This window comes from Macrotis lagotis, chromosome 1 (genome assembly GCF_037893015.1).
Source record: "Macrotis lagotis isolate mMagLag1 chromosome 1, bilby.v1.9.chrom.fasta, whole genome shotgun sequence".
Taxonomy (NCBI): domain Eukaryota; kingdom Metazoa; phylum Chordata; class Mammalia; order Peramelemorphia; family Peramelidae; genus Macrotis; species Macrotis lagotis.
In genome coordinates this window covers 331,897,514-331,916,752 of record NC_133658.1, presented here as the reverse complement: position 1 = coordinate 331,916,752, position 19,239 = coordinate 331,897,514, and the positions used below count along the sequence as shown (strand labels likewise).

At 37.0% G+C, this 19,239-nt stretch overlaps 1 protein-coding gene across 1 annotated transcript in view; it reads right to left on the bottom strand.

Annotated features, from left to right (window-relative positions):
- The window catches only part of STOM (stomatin), a 43,497-nt gene that overhangs the window by 11,161 nt on the left and 13,097 nt on the right, over positions 1-19,239 (bottom strand). The window contains exons 2-4 of the mRNA XM_074211685.1: positions 6,283-6,386; positions 4,654-4,726; positions 1,874-1,956 (exon numbers count right to left, since the gene is read on the bottom strand). Coding sequence (XP_074067786.1) covers positions 1,874-1,956; positions 4,654-4,726; positions 6,283-6,386 — 260 coding nt within the window. The remainder of the gene's footprint in view (positions 1-1,873; positions 1,957-4,653; positions 4,727-6,282; positions 6,387-19,239) is intronic.

The following is a 19,239-nucleotide window of genomic DNA, read 5'->3' as shown; positions in this document are numbered from 1 at the left end:
AAGAGGAGAAATGACAATTCACATTCTGAAGTTTTAGACTTTATGACACATTTTCCTCATGACAACTTTGGGTTAGAGATTAGAATTTCACATTTCAAAGATATTCCTTTCCCACTAAAATATTCTACCTTTGATGATCTCACATTCTCTGCTCTAAAGTCCTTTTCAGGTCTTCTGACAGCAAACCCTGCTGCTCTTCTAAAGTATTCTATAAATCCAAGGTAGTATTATTAGTAGTAACATCCATCAAATAGATTTTATAATATATGCCAATTTAATGCTGATAAAAATAATCACACAATCAAAAGCAATGATCCAAATAATAATGCATAATTTATGATGACTTTGTGAACATATGTTCAGTGGTTTCTTGGACTAAAACAAGAAGCTGCAAGACTGGGGATCTATATTTAAATTCTACTTCTATCACTACCTGGTATGTCACTTAAATTTCTCTAAGCCTCAGTTTTTCCTTCTATAAAATGTGCTAAATAATCTATGATTTCTTCTGACTTTATATCTATGATACTATAATTCCAAAGAAATATTTGTCAATGTGACTTTTATTCATGTTAACATTCTTTTTTGAGTCTATGACCTCAGTCCATTGTTTGTCTCAGGCAGAATGTTTATCTTAATTCACAGTAAATTCACAAGAGACAAGAAAATAGAAATCTTTGCCAAGAGCTCCGATCGATCTCCTGAGGATTGGAAAGGCAGTTGAAATATGGCAGTTTAGAATAAGCCAGCTAAAGGGCATCAGTGTATGCACAGACCTAGGTTAGTCCCTTAAAAAAGGGATGCCTTAGGAACAATTCCTTAGCTCAACAGAGTGCTGAGGTCAGACTAAGAGAAGGTTAGCCCTGGGCCTTTCACTGTGGCCCAATAAGATTTTTCCCCCTGCATATGCTTAGGGATAAAGTCAAATACTAATGAAGACATGCTGCAGAAAGCAAAGGAACAGATTTTAGTCACTAATCCCTAAAACTATGACCTCAGAGGGATTTTTTCTTCCCACACTCCCCATCTTTCTTATTCTATCTTTTTGCTGCCATATGCTTACCAAAGGATAGTGAAAAGAAAAGGGAAGCAGGAAATCTGATCTTTAGACTTAGCCCTGCCAAAGAACCACTATATTATCTGTGAGTAAATCAAAACCTTTGGGCGTGAACCTTAATCTATAAAATGAGGGAGTTGGACCAGATAATATAAAATACATATATTGTGGAAGCAGCAGGGAATTGGTACTACAGAATCTAGGTTTGTAGTCCAGTTTGCTGTTTATTGCTTGTATGATCTTGACAAGTCACTTAACTTTCTAAAGAAATTAGATTAGGTAATCTGTAGGGTCCCCCCCCCTTCTAATTTTAGACCCTATCACTGTACATTCTAAGGGCCTTCTAGACTCATCATTCTAGGATAAATAATTCACTGTATGTACATAGGAAAATAATTTCCTTTTTGAGTCTGTTTTTATTTTATTTTATTTTACTATAGTCTGGTGTAGAAACTTTAACCTTGATGTAAAAGAAATCAAAGCTGTCCAAAATGGACTAGGAGGAGAACTTTCCCTTCCCTGGAGGTCTCTAAGTGGGGATTATAGGAAGCCTAGTGAGCTATTCAATAGAGGGAGTTTGATTTCAGCTAGTGGCCACTGGGATCCTTTGATAAGCTAAAATTCTGATCTTGTGATGATAATAACAATCCTATCTACTTGGGAGAGTTGGGTTGCCGTGAGCATCAACTTTGACATAATAGATTTCAGTTCAAGTAATCTGAAATAAAATTAGATTCTAAGAACAAACAGAGGCATGGTACTAGAAATCTGGCACTACCACAGATGAGAAATGCTAAGAATGAAAAGAAACTTCACCTCTTGGGGAGGAATATCAAATGAAATGGTCCGCATGTCCACTTTGATAAAGCTGTCAGTGCAAGGCAGGATAAAGAAGAGCCCTGTACAGAGAATCAGATGATTAATGAGAGACAATGACAAGTAATGATTTTATTTTGTTATTAAGGCAGAAGAGAATCAGATCTAATCCATTTTCTGTCTAGACTGCCATGCAAAGGGAGCTGTCTGGGTATAGTCATTTTCCATCCACAGATATATTTTTCTTATCCAAAGATCTATGACTAGCCTTGGCCAAGTTTCAGAGGCTTTCTGACTTCAATAGAATGTCACTATTCCTTTTCCTTTTTTAAAATCAAGTGTTATAGAAACCCTTTGTTTGAATGAAAGCTTTGTCCAAATATTATTGCCCTGTCTTCCTTTCAAAAGAAGTCCTACAAAGAAAATCAGTTATGCAAAATTAGTTATCAGAGTGACTCAGCAGGGACTAAAATCCTTTCCTCACTTCTTTCCCAAAAAGAAGTAGGTTCTTAGAATGTCCTATTTCTAGATGAATTTCACTCGAGTAGGTCTTCTGAAGCAACAAATTGGATTGTCTCTCTTCTGTGCACTTATTAGCTATGTGACTTGAGGCAAGTTATAGAACTTCTTTGCCTCAGTTTCCTCAAATGTAAAATGATGATAAAAATGGTACCTATCTCACTTAACTTCCTAGAGACAACTAGGTAGTGCAGTAGGTAGATTACTAGGTCTAATCAGGAAAATCTGAATTCAAACAAAGACTTAGACACTATTATGTATGACTCTGGGTAGGGTTGTCTGCCTCAGTTTTCTCATCTGTAAAATGGGGATAATAACTCCTTCTTCCCAGGGTTCAACTATTTAGCACAGTGCTGAGCACCTTTACAGAGCCACCATCCTGTAAGAAAAGAAGGAAGGGGACACAAGCTCCAGTTCTTACTGTCAAGTGTCAGGAAGTCACTTTCCTTTCCTGGGCCTCTGTAAAAAAGGAGGCACTTATCTTACAGGGCGGTTGTAAGGAAAGCATCTCTATGTATGTCATGGGGCTATCTTATTCTAACTCAGAATCTATGATAGTACCATCATTGATAGAATGATGATGATGATAATAATAACTAACATTTATAGAATGCTATGTTCCAACCATTGTACTAAGTGCTTTCCAATTATTATCTCATTTGATGCTCACAACTTTAGGAAGTAGGTACTATTGTTATCCCTATTTTATAGATGAGGAAACGGGAAACAGACAGAGGCTGACTTGCCCAAGGTCACAGTTGTATCTAGGTTGCATTTGACCTCAGGTCTTCCTGACTCTATCTACTATACCATCAAATGCTGGGATAAAATAGTTGCAGAGGCACAATCTGGATGTGTCTTCTCAAAAGACTAACTGCCTTTGGGCTAGGAAGAAGCAGTATGGATTAACAAAAAGATTTCTAGACTTTTAAAAGTCCCACTTTTGAATCTTGATTCTAGTCCTTTCTGGTTGGGCACATGATCCTGGGCAAATCATTTTATATTTCTGAGTCTACTACTGGTTGTTGTCCTCTGTTCTCAAAGAGGACTCAAACGACATCACTATATAAGAGCCAGTGTATCCGACTGATGGATCAAATCAGACCAAGTCGAGCTTGAAATGCTCCATCTCAGGTTGGGCATAAATAGTCCATGTGGTCCTTTGGGGTGGATGCTCTTTATTTGCATATCTCTCATTTCTTTTCAGCTATTTCAATTTTGCTTTGTTCATAGAGCACAGCACCTTTTCTGATGACAGCATGCCATTCTGGGGACTCCTGTGCCAGTGTTTTCCATGTTGCACTTATCTACAAACCTGCCACAAAACCTGTGTGACCTATTTTTGCAGGGCATTTGCAAATACCAAAGTGTTTACCTATTTGAGCTATAATTGTTGTCTTAAATTATAAAAATGACTTAGTTTCCCACCACTTTGCCCCTTCTTTCTAGCCATATTTCAGACACCTCAAAACTTTAGCCAAACTGGATTCCTCAGTTTCCAGATTTTGTCCTGTTCTCTCCAACCTTTATGGGTAGCTGCCTCCTTACATTTACAAAAATTCTTTTCCTTCAACAGTCCCCATTGATGTGCTTCCTCCAAGAACCTCTCTACCGAAATTTGTGGTCCCCAAGCATTCCCTAGTCTGAAGTGATGCCTCATTTTTTCAAACTCTTCTTCCTCTGATCTCTACAATAAGTTTATCATATTCTGACTTGGTCATTAGCACCAAGAGACTCTTCTACCCCATTCTCTTAAGCTCCTTCATGCACAGAGACTATGCTGATTTTCATCCTTATACTGAGCTCCAAGATTTATAAATACACACTGAGCAGTGAGGTGGCACAGTGGATATAATGCTAGGTCTAAAGTCAGGAAGACTCATTTCTTGAGTTATAATCTGTCTCAGACCCTCACTAGCTGTGTAACCCTGTGCAAGTCACTTAACCCTGTCTGCCTCAGTTTTCTCATCTGTAATATGAACTGGCGAAGGAACATCTTAGCCAAAAAAAAAAAAATCTCAAATTGGGCCAGAGTCTGAAACAGCTGAACACATGGTTGGTACTTAATATATGAAATAATGTCAGGGTGGCATTAATAGAAATCTACTCAAAACAAATGGAATTTAGAACTTTTTCCCTGAGTATGAAAGATGCTATATAAAGTTAAGGGGAGTGGATAAAAATTGAAGCAAAATGGACTTTCTGGGAAAAAAAATTTAAAATGGACTCTGCTAAATACAATTCCTGATGTTGACACTCACCTGGTCCTTTGGCTCCTCCCTGTAAAATTCGACCCAGTCTAAAGATGATAGCTCTTTCATACTCTTTTATGATCTAGAAAAGAAAACCACAAATTAAGTATTTAAGAGACTACGAGTGTCTTGATATCTTTTCTTTGGACCATCTTCCTTTTGTCAAGTACATTTCTTTGTATGCAGAAGTTAATAAAGTTTCCTGAATATGAAATAATGGGAATTTTAATTTTTATATTGTTAAACTTCCTGATCATGACCCTTACTCTACATGAATTAGTCATCACATACTATTTTTTTTTTATGTAGATAAAATGTAGGAGTAAAATTGAAGGAAATAGGAGTGTTTAACCTGGAGAAGAGAAGGTTAGGGGAAAAGGGGAGGAGGGACATGGCTCACTGTTTTCAGACAGCTGAAGAGCTGCTATAGGGAAGAAGGGAACAGGAGTTTCTATTTAGCCCTAGTGGGGCAAAACTGAAGTCCTATTAAAAAGAATCAAATCACTGGAAGTCACAAAGTCACTCCTTCACAAAAAGGAGATCATTTGTTGAAGAAGTTTGTAAGGGTATTCTTGTTCACTTATGACCTTATTTACTCTGCCAATTAGAGGGTCTATATGACTCTGTGAACAATGAATGGCAATGGGCAAAAGGGAGGTTGAAAGAGGCGGATTTTTGGCTTGAGGTACAAAACAAACTGCTATCACAGGATATCTTCATCTCATCCCCACTGTTGGAGATACTACATTTGAGGTTCATGCTTCCAGAGGTGTCAGAAGACCTAGTTAGACAGTACCTAGTATACTTAAAATTCAATGATTTAGTAATTATTTTTACATAGTAGAGAAAAAATTTTAAGACCTTGTAAATTGTGTTTCTTCCCAAGTGACAGGCATTAAGTAAGAAAAATGTGCTTTTAAATGTCTCTGCTGGAAAAGTGGTATGGCCCAGTAAATAGAAATCTCTTCTTAATAGAGAAGATTTGGTTCAAGAACATCCCCTAATGGATAAAACCGTATGACTTCCTGGGCAATGAATTTTATATCTTAGTGCCCTAGGGCAACGGTCTAAAACCCCTAAGTTGTAGAGCAGTTGTGATATTTATTTAGCAGTTTCCTTATCCAGAGTTCCCTGTACCAATAAAAAATCAAACATCTAGTTTTTTTTTAAAAAGAAGAAGTTAGAAAATACTTGGTGGGTCTTCTGATCCTACAGCAGTAAGGTGAGGAGGGCATAGGCTAACAACTTATTACTGACTGTGTCCTATGGTGTCAATAACCATCTCAGAACCTCTTCAATCCCTCAAACCAAAGGACAGGTCCCCTACCAGGAAAGTTGAAGAACATTGAATTGGGAGTCATAAGAACTATATTTGACCCCTGGTTCTATTACTTACTATCTCTCTGAAATGTTTGGCCAAATAGCTGCCCTCTCTGAATCTCAGTTGACTTATTTGTAAAAAATGAGGGTTGGACTTGGTGGTATGAAAGGTCCCTCCTAGTTCTAAATCCTGTGAATCTATTGGTAAGGAGCAATTCTGGTCCAAAATACACCCATAAACTAAAGTCTCCCTATCCAAAACAACAAGGAACAATCTAAACCCCCTTTTCAAAGCATCCTAAAATAATGTTCCATTACCTTTATGCACATCCAGACTGAGAATGGGAAAGTAATAACTGTGAAGATGAAGGATATAATCACCAGAATCCATCCACAACAACCAAGGCCCTTACTGGGGGTATCTGCAGGAAAGAATATGTAGTTCATGTTATCAAGACTGAACAGAATCTTGAGGATTGTAATACGAAGGGAACCAAAGAAATTAGAGAGGTTAGCCTGATATATGAGAGAGAATACTGAATCAAGAAACTAGTTTTTTTTTTTTTTTTTATGTATCTGCAACTAACTGTGAGGCAAACTAGACCAATCATGGGATTTTAATTTGGGGGTTATTAGACCTCTTTGGCATTCTGATGAAGCCTGGATACCCCTTCTCGGAATAATGCTTTTCAATGCAAAAAGTAAAACATACATGGGATTACAAATGAAATCAATTATGTTGATATATAGTTATCAAACTATGAAAAAAAAATGAATCCCAGGTAAACTGAATGTATAATCTCCAAGGTCTCTTTCAGTTCTAATCTTTTACATCTCCTTCCAATTTTTATAATCCTATGGCATTACTTCTCTATGCCTTGGTTTCTTCATCTTTAAAATGGAAGTAATAACATATTATTACCTTCTTCAGGGGGTTTTGAGGCAAGCGCTTTACCAACATTAGAACACCCTATAAACAAATAGGAACTATTAAGATTGAGTATTAAGGTTCCTTCCTGCTCTAACATTTTTTAAGTATAAATGAAATATTCAAATATTCATTCAATAAACAAGTCAATATATTGCACTGAAAGAGTCAAGAGAACTAGGTATAGGCCCTGGTTCTGGGGCATACTTCTATGTGTGATTGTAGTTAAATTACTCTTTCAGTTTCAATATCCTCATCTGAAAAATGAGAGGGTTGAATAAATGATCTGAGGTCCCCTTCCAGCTCAAAGAACTCATTACATTCTATGTTTTTGTTTTTTGACAGTTTTATGTATTCATTTTCTTCTGTCAATCTTGGATTTAAATAAGTTTTTTTATTTTAAAATTTTTCAAGAAAAACAAAACCTTTGTAACCAATATGCATAAATATTTCCCCATCACTGCATTCCTTATGCCTAAAAATGATTAGATAAATTAGATAATTAAGATAAAGATTAAGAATGATAAGCTTGGGGGAAGCTAGGTGGCACAGTGGATAGAGCACCAGCCCTGGAGTCAGGAGCACCTGAGTTCAAATCCGACCTCAGACACTTAATAATTACCTAGCTGTGTGGCCTTGAGTAAGCCACTTAACCCCATTTGCCTTACAAAAAAAAAATCCTAAAAATAAATGGTAAGCTTGCTAAGAAACCACAATGGGGAAAGAGAGAATAGTGTGCCCTACAAGTCATGAATGCTGATTGAATAGCTAACCTATCTGTGACACACCAGAAAAGTTTGGGAACTAGATTTCCCACAGTAGTCCCTTGGACTACTTTTATATCATACAGTCTACAGCTCTACAATGGAGCCAAGTAGTTGTGAAATCTCACATGCTGGAAGTTACTTAACTATTTTACTTTGGAAAAAGCCCAAATCTTATATTTCAGAATGACCACGGGTTCAGACATTGCATCTTTAACCACAGCATCATATGACATAAGAATGATCTTACACTACAGAATATCAGGGCTAAAAGGGACCTCATTTGACAGATGAAAAAATTGAGGCCCAGAGTCAAAAAATGATTTGATCAAAGTTACAACCTACATCTTCCTGACTCCTCTCCCAGAATTATATAGCATCAAGGCTAGAATATTTGTGTAGTGAGACTGTTGAGCTGGAGATGAAAGAAATAGCTAGAAAGTAGTGGAGATGATTATTACCAAAGTATTACTACTAGACTATATACTTGCTGAGGGAAGGGATACCGTGATAGGGAAATATTTATTTTTGTATCTCAACTAAAACTTAACCAAAAAACCGCAGCAAATTATTGTCACAAAGGACTTTGGATTTCAGGTTCTTCGTTAGTAACAGGCTTTCTTCCAAATTCAATTCAATTTAATTAAAGAAATATTTATGAAATGCCTGCTTTGTACAAGTCACTTACTGGTAGTGATCCTGGAGAAAGAAGAGTTAGAAGCTTATTGTCACTACCAGTTCAGTGTAATGGGAAGGGCACTCAATGCTCTTGAGTTATAACATCTGCATCTAAGTCCCTTGAAGCTAGATGGTTCAATGAATATTGAATATTCATAAGGTAGCATTTTCAATGAATACTGGAACTGGAGGAATGGGGTCTGAACATGGGCTTAGCCTCTGTGGGATCTTGGGTAAGTTGGTTCCCCTTTCTCAGTTTCCTCACTTGTAAAATAAGGATTTTAGGCTAGATGAATTTCTATTCCAACTTTAAATCTTTGATCTTAAAAGTCCTAAAACTGATTAGCTGTGACATGGAACAAATAGTTATGCCATTCTGGGCCTTTGTTTTTTTAAACTATGATTTGAGAGGAATATTATTCATTGACCTATTTACCTCACAGGATCATTAAATGATGAGACCCAGTACTTTTTAACTGAAGCAGCTTGTTGACTTTAAAAAAATTTTTTTTTATTTAAGGCAATGGGATTAAGTGACTTGCCCAAGGTCAACAGCTAGGTAATTGTTAAATGTCTGAGGCTGGATTTGAACTCAGGTCCTCTGGACTCCAGGGCTCCTGTTCTATCTATTGCACCATAGCTGCCCAATTTGCTGGCTTTTTATCTGTCATTGTGTACTTGGGGCAGACCTGTGTTCATTGACAAAGAACACTTGAGGAGGAATGCCTACTAATTCAGATCTGTACTTTCTCTGTAATTTATTCTCTTAAGAGGTCTGGTTGGTCACTGAGATGATAAAACAACTTGTCTGGGGTGGCACAGTCAATAAGTATCAACACAAGAATTTGAACTCAGGTCTTCCCAATCTAAGATCAGCTCCCTACCATATCTATGATATTGTGCTAGGCTGTACAAAGCTAAACAGGGGATTCTTAGGATTATAGTTCAAGAGTTCAAAGTGACCAGAGAGGCTATATAGACCAATTCTTTCATTTTACAGCTGAGAAAACTGAGGTCTAGGGAGATTATATGATTTTCCCAATATCATAAAAAAAGTATTGAAGGCAGTATTTGAGCCTAAGTATAGATGTCTGTCCTGTGGAGTTGTTGTTCATGTTCATCATCATCATCATCATCATCATCATCATCATATCGTCATTTTCAATGTCACCCATTGATGTTTTTTTATTATTAATAATGTTATTATATTTATATATTAGATTATACTAGCATATTAATTACACTAATTATTTAATAATTCTAAATTTATAACATAATTATACATGTTACATATAATAATCATTACATTATTTTATTATTAACTGTTCTCATAGCCATAATACCTTAAGGTTTAAAAAGTGATTTCTACAGAACCACCATGTAAATAGTATTCTCGCTTTAAAGATGCAGAAGCCAAGGCCTGAGGACAGACAAAGTCTAGGGTCACTGCTCAAAACTGGGTCTCAAACCCAGATCCTTTGACTCCAAGTCCAAGTGTTTTATGATACTGAAGTAATCTTGGAGAACTCTACAAAATCCTTTTCCAAGAAGAAATCAATTCACTGAGAAATTATAAGAAAAGTCTCCAATGTGGTGTTTTTGAAGAAGTCTTCTGTCAAACCTTTTTGCTATCATAAACTAGAAACCAAAAGCCCTAATTACCAGTGGTCTGGTGTCAGTGGCAACTTCCCAAGACAGCTGTATCCAAATTGGGAATGCATTGGAGAAGCTCTGATAATGAAATCTGAGATTCCCACAGAGTAAGCCCTCTTATTTCTAAACAACATTCTTTATGGCAAGAGACAGCAGGAGGCTCCTTGCCAGGCCCAAGTCTGGCCTCCTGAGGCTCTCCAACAAAAAACAGATGTACACCAGCTAGTTAACTCTTTTACTGTTACAGAAAAATTGCAAAGCACTAAATACTGATAGATGCAAAATGAGAGACAGAGAGGGAGGGAAGGAGAGAGAGAGAGAGAGAGAGAGAGAGAGAGAGAGAGAGACAGACAGACAGACAGACAGACAGAGAGATAGGGAGAGGGGGAGAGGGAGAGAGAGAGAGAGAGAATGAATGAGAATGGTGGTTTTTCCTCATGGAATACTTTATAAATCTGCAGTATTTGCCCATAGGTGCATGAGCCTAGTGCCTCTGAATACCACCTGGATACTCAGGTTACTTTTTTCTTTGCTAGATGCCTAAGAAAAGATGGTCTTTCTTTAAAATCCAAGCTTGAGGGGCAGCTAGGTGGAGCAGTGGATATAGCACCGGCCCTGGAGTCAGAAGTACCTGAGTTCAAATATGTCCTCAGACACTTAATAATTACCTAGCTGTGGGGTCTTGGGCAAGCCACTTAACTCCATTTGCCTTGCAAAAGCTTAAAAAAAAACTTAAAAAAATTAAAATCCAAGCTTGTTCAGTGATGAAAAGCAAGAAAAGGAAATTAAGTGACTTTCTGAGGATGGTTTATGAAATGCAGTTGGGCATAGAATGTAAGTGCTGGAAGGGAACCCTAGAGATCACTTAGTCCAACCCCACCTCATTTTACATATGAGAAAATGATGATCAGAAAGATGAAAAGGGTTATATGGACTGCATTGGTTAACCCTGAAATTTTTCCCTCTAACCCCAATCATTAAGATGATGACTGAGTTTGAAACCTAGGTTCTCTAGACTTCAAATTTGGTGTTCTTTTGACCATGATATCATTCCTTTCAAAATTCATGACATTCGTTGTCTAGTTAAGTATAGACAGAGAAGCTAGATTTATGCAGAGGGTTTCACTTCTAGGATTCCTCATTCCTTTGAAATAGAACCTATCAATCATAACTCCTACCCTTTACCTCATCTGATTCTCATTGGAGACCCTGTTAGGTTACATATCTTGATATATTTCTAACCTCTCAAGTCTCCAGGATTACCAAAAAAGTCCACAGATTTACCCCTTACATGACTACAAGCCCTGACAGGTAGAAAAGGAAATTCTAATTTCCTTATGGATATCACATCACAATAAAAACAATTTATCAAAATGATAAACAATTTCTATTGATCTACTTGAAATGTCTTAAAAGGCAAAAGAGGATTTGAAGATGGAAGACCTGAGTTAGAATCCTGATACTGTCCCCAGGGTGAACTAGGAAGGATACAACCTCTTTGGATTTCAGATTCCTTTTCTGTAAAATAAGGGAGTAGGAAGACATCAGGGGGGTTCTTAATTTAAGGCCTATGTACTTACGATTACTATTTTCAATAATATTCAACATATTTAAATATGAAATTGTTTCAATATATTTATAACTATTTCAATATAATATATTGATATTATGTATATTTATAACTATTTCAATATAAATAATTTTCTCCCATTATATAATTATATATTATAATATGATATATATTTATAACTATTTCAATATAATATAAACAATTCTCTCCCATTAAACTGTGAAATCCCTTAGAGTGGATACTGCATTTTTAAAATCTTTCTTTGTATCACTAGTGCTTAGAAAAGTGTCTAACACATAGTAGGTATTTAATAAATGTTTACTTTTTTTTTAGGGTTTTTTTTTTTTGGCAAGGCAGTGGGGTTAAGTGGCTTGCCAAGGCCACACAGCTAGGTAATTATTAAGTGTCTGAGACTGGATTTGAACCCAGGTACTCCTGCCTCCAGGGCCGGTGCTTTATCCACTGCGCCACCTAGCTGCCCCCAATGTTTACTTTTTTAAAACTTCAATTTTGGGGTGGCTAGGTGGCGCAGTGGATAAAGCACCGGCCCTGGAGGCAGGAGTACCTGGGTTCAAATCCAGTCTCAGACATTTAGTAATTGCCTAGCTGTGTGGCCTTGGGCAAGCCACTTAACCCCGTCTGCCTTGCAAAAACCTAAAAAAAAAAACCCTTCAATTTTATTTGATTTTTAGATCTGATTTTCCCAGCATCTCCACTTGACCTCCTCCCCTCCTGCCACTGGGAAAGCAGAAAGAAACAGAACTATTGTTTGTCATATAATTTGGCAACCATATATTATTGTCAAGCAAAACAAATTCCTCGTTGGCCATATCCAAAAGATTAAAAAAAAAAAACCTCATTCCACACTGAGTCTATCATCTCTACATGGAGGTGAATCTTCTGAAATTGTAGTTGATCAATATATTGACCAGAATTCTTAAATCTTCAAAGATGTCTACACAATATCATTGCACTTAACAGATACTTGTTGATTTGACATGATCTCCTTTGTAATTTTATGTATTTAAAACATCATTCTGAGAAGGGGTCCACACCCTTCATTAGAATATCCAATTAAAATGTAAAGATTTATAAAGCTAGAAGCTCTTAGGATCTCAGAAAAGTTTGTTAAAAAAGAACCAAATCAATGGTATATCTAAGAAAAAAATTATTTAGTATCACTGGACCACTAAGAACATTCTTAAAGACTAAGCATCTTTTTTTTTCAACTCTTCAGTGTTCAATAGTGTGTTATTGTCTTATTTTATAGCTGTAAATTCCTAGAGGATAAATGAGTAACTAAGGAATACAAACCATTAAAAGATAATGTTTACCCTCTTGAGTACAGAGTGCAGTATTAAGCATTCATTCAACCTAATTGAACATAAATAGAAGACTTTTTCCAGGAAATCAATTTTCCTTTTCTTAAAAGAAGGTCAAAACTCACACTTATAGTATTGCAAGTTTACAAAGTGCTTTCAATTGTAACTTACAATAGCCCTATGAAGTAATAGTGCAATTACTAACTTCATTTTCTAGGTAAGGAAACAGAGTCACAGAAGTTGAGTGCCTTGTTCAAGGTGATAATAAAGAGGAAAGTTGGAACTAATTCATGTCTAAGGAGAGCTTCTTTTCAAAGCTTCATATGGTAAAATGAAGAACAGGTTTAGAAAGAGTTGTTTTGCATATAAGTTTTGACTCCAGCTTTTGTTCCCATTTAGTCAACTTTCCTAAACCACTATTTTTATAGTAAAATGGAGAATTGCAAAGCAAGGTTGTTGCTAGGAAAGATCCTATAAATCTTAAGGTGATATGGAAATAGGAGCTATCATTAACTCTAAGAGTCAAATTCTGTGCTTGTTAATGCAAGTATTAACAGGTAATTTATTTAACAGATAAGGAAACTGTGAGAGATAGTGAGTAAGCATGCATGAAACACATTCAAGGTCATATAATAGTAGGGGACCCAATTCTGGATATCAATTTGGAACTAAGCCCAAAGGACAATAAAACTGTGCATACCCTTTGATCCAGCAAAATATTACTACTAGGTCTGTATCCCAAAGAGATCATAGAAAAAGAGAAAAAGACCCATATGTACAAAAATATTTATAGCATCCCTTTTTGTAGAGTCAAAGAATTGGAAATTATGGGGATGCCAATCAATTAGGGAATGGTTGAACAACTTGTGATATATAAATGTGGTGTGTTATTGTTCTTTAAAAAAATCATGAATGGCTTGCCTTCAGAAAAACCTCAAAATACTTGCCCATAAACTGATGCTGAGTGAAGTGAGCAGAGGAGCCAGAAGAACATTGTACACATAATCCAGTAGTATCTAAAAGACTTGTGATAATAATATCTACAACTACAGAAAGAACTACAGGTTTTGGATGCAAACCAAAGCATACTATTTTCCATTTTAAAAGTTTGCTTTATGTTTTTTTAACCTTATGGTTTTTTGTTCCCTTTTGTTCTGATTCATTTTTCACAACATAACTAATATGGAAATACATGTATAATCTGTTATCAGATTATTCTCTGTCAAGGGGAAGGGAGGGGAGAAAAATATGAAACTCAGAACTTTATAAAAAGTGAATGTTGAAAACTATCTTTGTAAATAATTGGGAAAATAAAATAAACAAAACAAAAAATATAATAGTGGCAAAGAAGAAGAGAATAAACATTTATAGAAAGCCTAATGTACCAAGCACTGTACTGTGCTAGACACTTAAATATCTCATTTGATTCTAACAAAAACCATTGAGAGATAGGTATTGTTATCTCCATTTTAGAGTAGAGGAAACTGGGGAAAACAGGTTAAATGATTTGTCCAGGTTCACACAGCTAGTAAGTCAAAAAAGTAAACCCTGAGAAGGGATCCACAATTTTTATTAGATTATCCAATTAAAGCTTAAAGCTTCTTAGGTTGATTGAAACTCTTAGGATCTCAGAGAAGCTTGTTAATGAAGCTTCAATCCAATGGTATCTCTAAGAAATAATTATTTAGTATTATTGGATCACTATTCTTAAAGACTAAGTATCTTTTGTCAGCACTCCAGTGTTGGTATATAATTTTCTTGTTTTACAAAAGATGATGTAGCTAAGGAAGAATTAGAAGACAATGCATAGGGGTGGTTAGGTGGTACAGTGGATAGAGAGCACTGGCCCTGGAATCAGGAGCATCTGAGTTCAAAATCAGCCTCAGACACTTAATAATTATCTAGCTGTGTTGGCCTTGGGCAAGCCACTTAACCCCATTGCCTTGCAGAAATAAAAAAATACCCTTTGATGGGCATTGGATACCCTTTGATCTGACAATAACAGCCTCAGAAACTTAATAGCTGTTTTAACCTGGCAAGTCATTAAACTTCTGTTTGCCCTAGTTTCTTCTATTCTAAAATGGGAACATAACAATAAAAGAGAAAGCATTAGACAAATACAGGGAAAACCACAACATTTCCCCTAGGAGATAGCATATGAGTTGAGCTTTGAAGGAAGCTGGGGAATCTAAGAGGCTGTGATGAGGCAGGAGGCCATGATAGGACATGGGGGAATGGTCTTTGCAAAGTTGAACCAGCTGGAGATTTGGAAGTCAGAATTCTGAGATAGTGAGTCTGGAAGGCAGCAATGTAAGCTAGTTGGGTTGGAACAGAGAGAGCAAGAAGGGAAGTAGAAAGCAGTAAAGTCTAGAAAAATCAGATTCGGTTTCACTGAGGAGGACTTGAAATGGCAAGCTGAAGAGTATGTATTTTATGCTGGAGGGAAATGGGGGGTCTCTCAAGGGCAGGAGAGTCAGACTTAAGCTTAAGGAGGCTAAAATAGCAGCTGTGTGGAGGATGGAATAGAGAGGAAAGAATGGAAGTTTTGGAAGACCAGTTAGGAGGCTGTTGTAACACTGTGGGGTAGAAGAGTCAACTCCTGGAAAGTTGTGCAAGCAGAAAGAAGGAAATAGATGGGCAATACGGCATGGACAAAGACTCGAAGACTTTGAAACTTATTGGGTAAAGCTGGCGGGCGAAAGGTACAGAAAGGGTGTGGAATAAAGCAACTGGGCCAGGTGAGGCTGTTAATTCAATCAGTATGGGGAACTGAAATGTGAAAGCTGTGGATAGCTAAAGAGCTAATTAAGATCCTTCCCTACATTAGAATTTTATTAACTTATCCCATCCTTAACACACAAGGTTGCCCAATACCTGACTCATTGTCATGCGTCAGCCTATCCAAGCCTCTCTGTGGTAACAACTATCCAGGATAAAACTATCAAAGAAGAGGCCCAGGAGTCAGGCAAAATGTCCCAGGTTATGCAATATGAATAATAATATAATCAGAATGAGGAAGTAAAAGGGGAGTGGATAATAGAATCAGAGAACAATAGATTTAGATTTAAAGGGCTCATAAGGGACTTACAAAAGGGATAGTTTTTCTTCCTCTGCTTCAGCCCCTAGTCACCCTCATGCCAATTTGAAAGAACAGGCCTAGGGAGACTGCCACTCTAATGCCCTGCCACTGTGCAGTTCCCACTAGGTGTTGGATATCCATTATCATCTGGATATTCACCCCCTTCCCTCATATCTATCTCTACCTGGAGGAATCAAGACCCTCTCCATTGTCACTCCTGTTGGAGCACTGCCTTCTTCCCAACAATGATTAGTTGGAAACTATCTGCCATGCCATTGTTTTCCAAGGTCCACCTGGCTTTAACTTCTGCCCTGCTACTTTTCCTGCTAGACGCTAAGTACTGACTGGCCTCTCTCCATCTGCCATGAATCTAAACTCTCATTTCAATCTTCCCCAACGAATAGGTGACCTTCCTGAAAGGAGGGACAATCTCACTTTTCTATTGTGCTCCCCATACAAATCCTAGGACCCTGATATGCTGATATAGTCTTCCAGTGACGCCATATGGTTTTGAACAATAGAGTCTCCAAAGAATAAGTGTTGTGGGTCATCCAAAGGGCCAGGAAGGGAATTGAGTTTATCACAGAGCTTGGCACTGATTCTCTTCAATCTAGCCAACCCCCCCCCCCCCATTTCATAGCTGTGGAAACTGAGTCTAGGGAGGTTAAGCCACACTGAGTGGCAGAGATGAGGTTTCCACTATGCTGTTAAGAGATGCTTTTAGTTATATATCTATATATGTCTTTTTTTGGTTTTATTTTACAAGGCAATGGGGTTAAAATGACTTGCCCAAGGTCACACAGCTAGGTCATCACTAAGTGTCTGAGACTGGATTTGAACTCAGATCTTCCTGACTCCAGGGCTGGTGCTCTATCTACTATGCTACTTAGCTGACGCCTCTTAGTTATATCTTGAGGCAGGTATTTTCAGGCAATTGAGTTTTCTAAGTATACAAGGCTGAAATTAGAATTGTTTGAATTTTTTTTTTTTTTAGATTTTTCAAGGCAATGGGGTTAAGTGGCTTGCCCAAGGCCACACGGCTAAGTCATTATTCAGTGTCTGAGGCCGGATTTGAACTCAGGTACTCCTGACTCCAAGGCCAGTGCTCTACCTACTGTGCCACCTAGCTGCCCCTGCAATTAGAATTCTGGTAAAAGGTCTTATTTTTAATAAAATGTAAATTACTTTTAATTTTTAGGGTTTTATTTCAAAATCTGCTCTATATTTTGCTTTATTCTTTCTCAAAGTAATACCTATATCTTTTTTACAAAGGGCTTTCCTTACAGCAAACCTGTAAGACAAGTAGTATAAGTATTATTACTGTCATTGGGACTCAAAAACAGTTAAGTTACTTACTCATGACCATCCTGTTAAGTGTCTGGAGTAAGAATTTTACTCCTTTTTTTCTTTTAAATTTTATTTATTTAAGGCAATGGAATTAAGTGACTTGCCCAAGGTCACATAGCAAGGCAATTATCAAGCACCTGAGGCTGGATTTGAGCTCAGGTCCTCCTGACTCCAGGGTCAGTGTTCTATCTACTGCACCATCTAGCTGCTCCTGGAGTAAGAATTTTAACCCAGATCTGCTGACTCCAGGACAGTGCCTTTTGTTTTATACCTGTTGCTTGTAGGCAGCTGATCAAAAATTCAATAATTCAAAAATCCTTTATTATAATCACCTAATATGTGCACCTAATGTGTGTTGGGTAGTGTAGGAAAAGACTAAGATAAATAAGACATAAGACCCTCTCCCTTCTATCATACAAAAGCCCATCCATGTAACACTACTTCCTGGACAGTGGCAAATCATCTAGGGCATCTATTACAGGGAAGCATATCTGAAGTGGTCCCCTGAACTTGTTTTCTTGTATTGCCATATTTTCCAGAAACAAGTCAAGAATAAACCTCCCTCCCCAGGCAACATAATTTGCTCCTTTCAATCCAAATAGAACTCTCAATGTACACTTAAAGAGCTGAGTTAGCTACAAATCTAGCTTGATAACTCAGTAAAATGGGTTGAGATATCTTTGGGACTTCCCACATTGATCCTAGAATCTTGATGCACTGATATGGTTTTCCCATGATGCCACATGGTCTTGAATAATGAAGTTTCCAAAGAATGAAAATTCCAGGTTGCCCAAAAAGCAATGGAGAGAAATAAGACTTCTCTGTTAGTTATTTCCTATTTATCCTGTATATAGCTTGCTTTGTCTATATTTATTTACATGTTATCTATTCCATTAGATTATAAGTCCTTGAGGGTAGAAACTGTCTTTTGCCTCTTTTTGTATTCCTAATGCACATAGTAGGCATTTAATTTTTATCACTGATGAAGGCAGGTGTATATTGATTAGCTATAGCTTGTTACTAAGGAAGAACTATACATCAAGAACAATGAAAGGATATCTCTGAGGAAATGTATAATTAGATGGGGTATACTAGTCACATAACTAGAGGGAGGCCTCAACCTTCCCCTGTGTCCTTGTAATACCAGGAGAGATGAAGTTGCCCAGAAAGTTGGTGTGATCTCCCTTGGGAGGACATATGGGAAGACATGGATAAGAGTCATACATGATGGAGGGGGGTATAGATTAATAGGTGAGATCACATCTCTACTGAAATATAGCTACATCTCTATTAGTGCAAAATACAGAATACTCTGAATTCATTATATTACTTGAATTTATACAGTATATTTCCATTGGACTGGAACCAATTGTCATATCTTACACAACTATAATTTCAAATAATATAAATTAGAATACATATGTTAACTTCAGGGTGATTCAATATTTGCTGAGTCTCTAGGAAGTTGAAAATTGAGGAAGGAGAGGCAATATATATCAGTCTGTAGTCAGACAGGAGACCTGATGAAAACCTTGGTTCAAATTTTTTCCTAAGGTGAACTTAGATATTCTGCATAAAACTGATGCCTAATATATCTGTTTTACTTGATTTTGACTATTTTATAGGTCAATTCATGAATCTGAGTCCCAGTTTCCTCAACTTTAAAAAAAAGGATGTTAATCCAGGTACTACCCACTATAAAAGACTGTTATAAGGAACTTATTTAAAGATTTATTGTGATCATTATAATAGTATAAATTGAAATACAGTAAGGTCTTCAATTCCTTGGAGAGGGAGAAAGAGAAAGGGGGAGACAGACAGGAAAGAAAAAAAGAGGAAAGGAGAAGAAAAGAATGGGGAGAGAGAAAGAAGAGAGAGTAGTAAAGGAGAAGTGAAGGGGGGAGAGAGACAGAAAGAAAAAGAGCAAGGAGAGA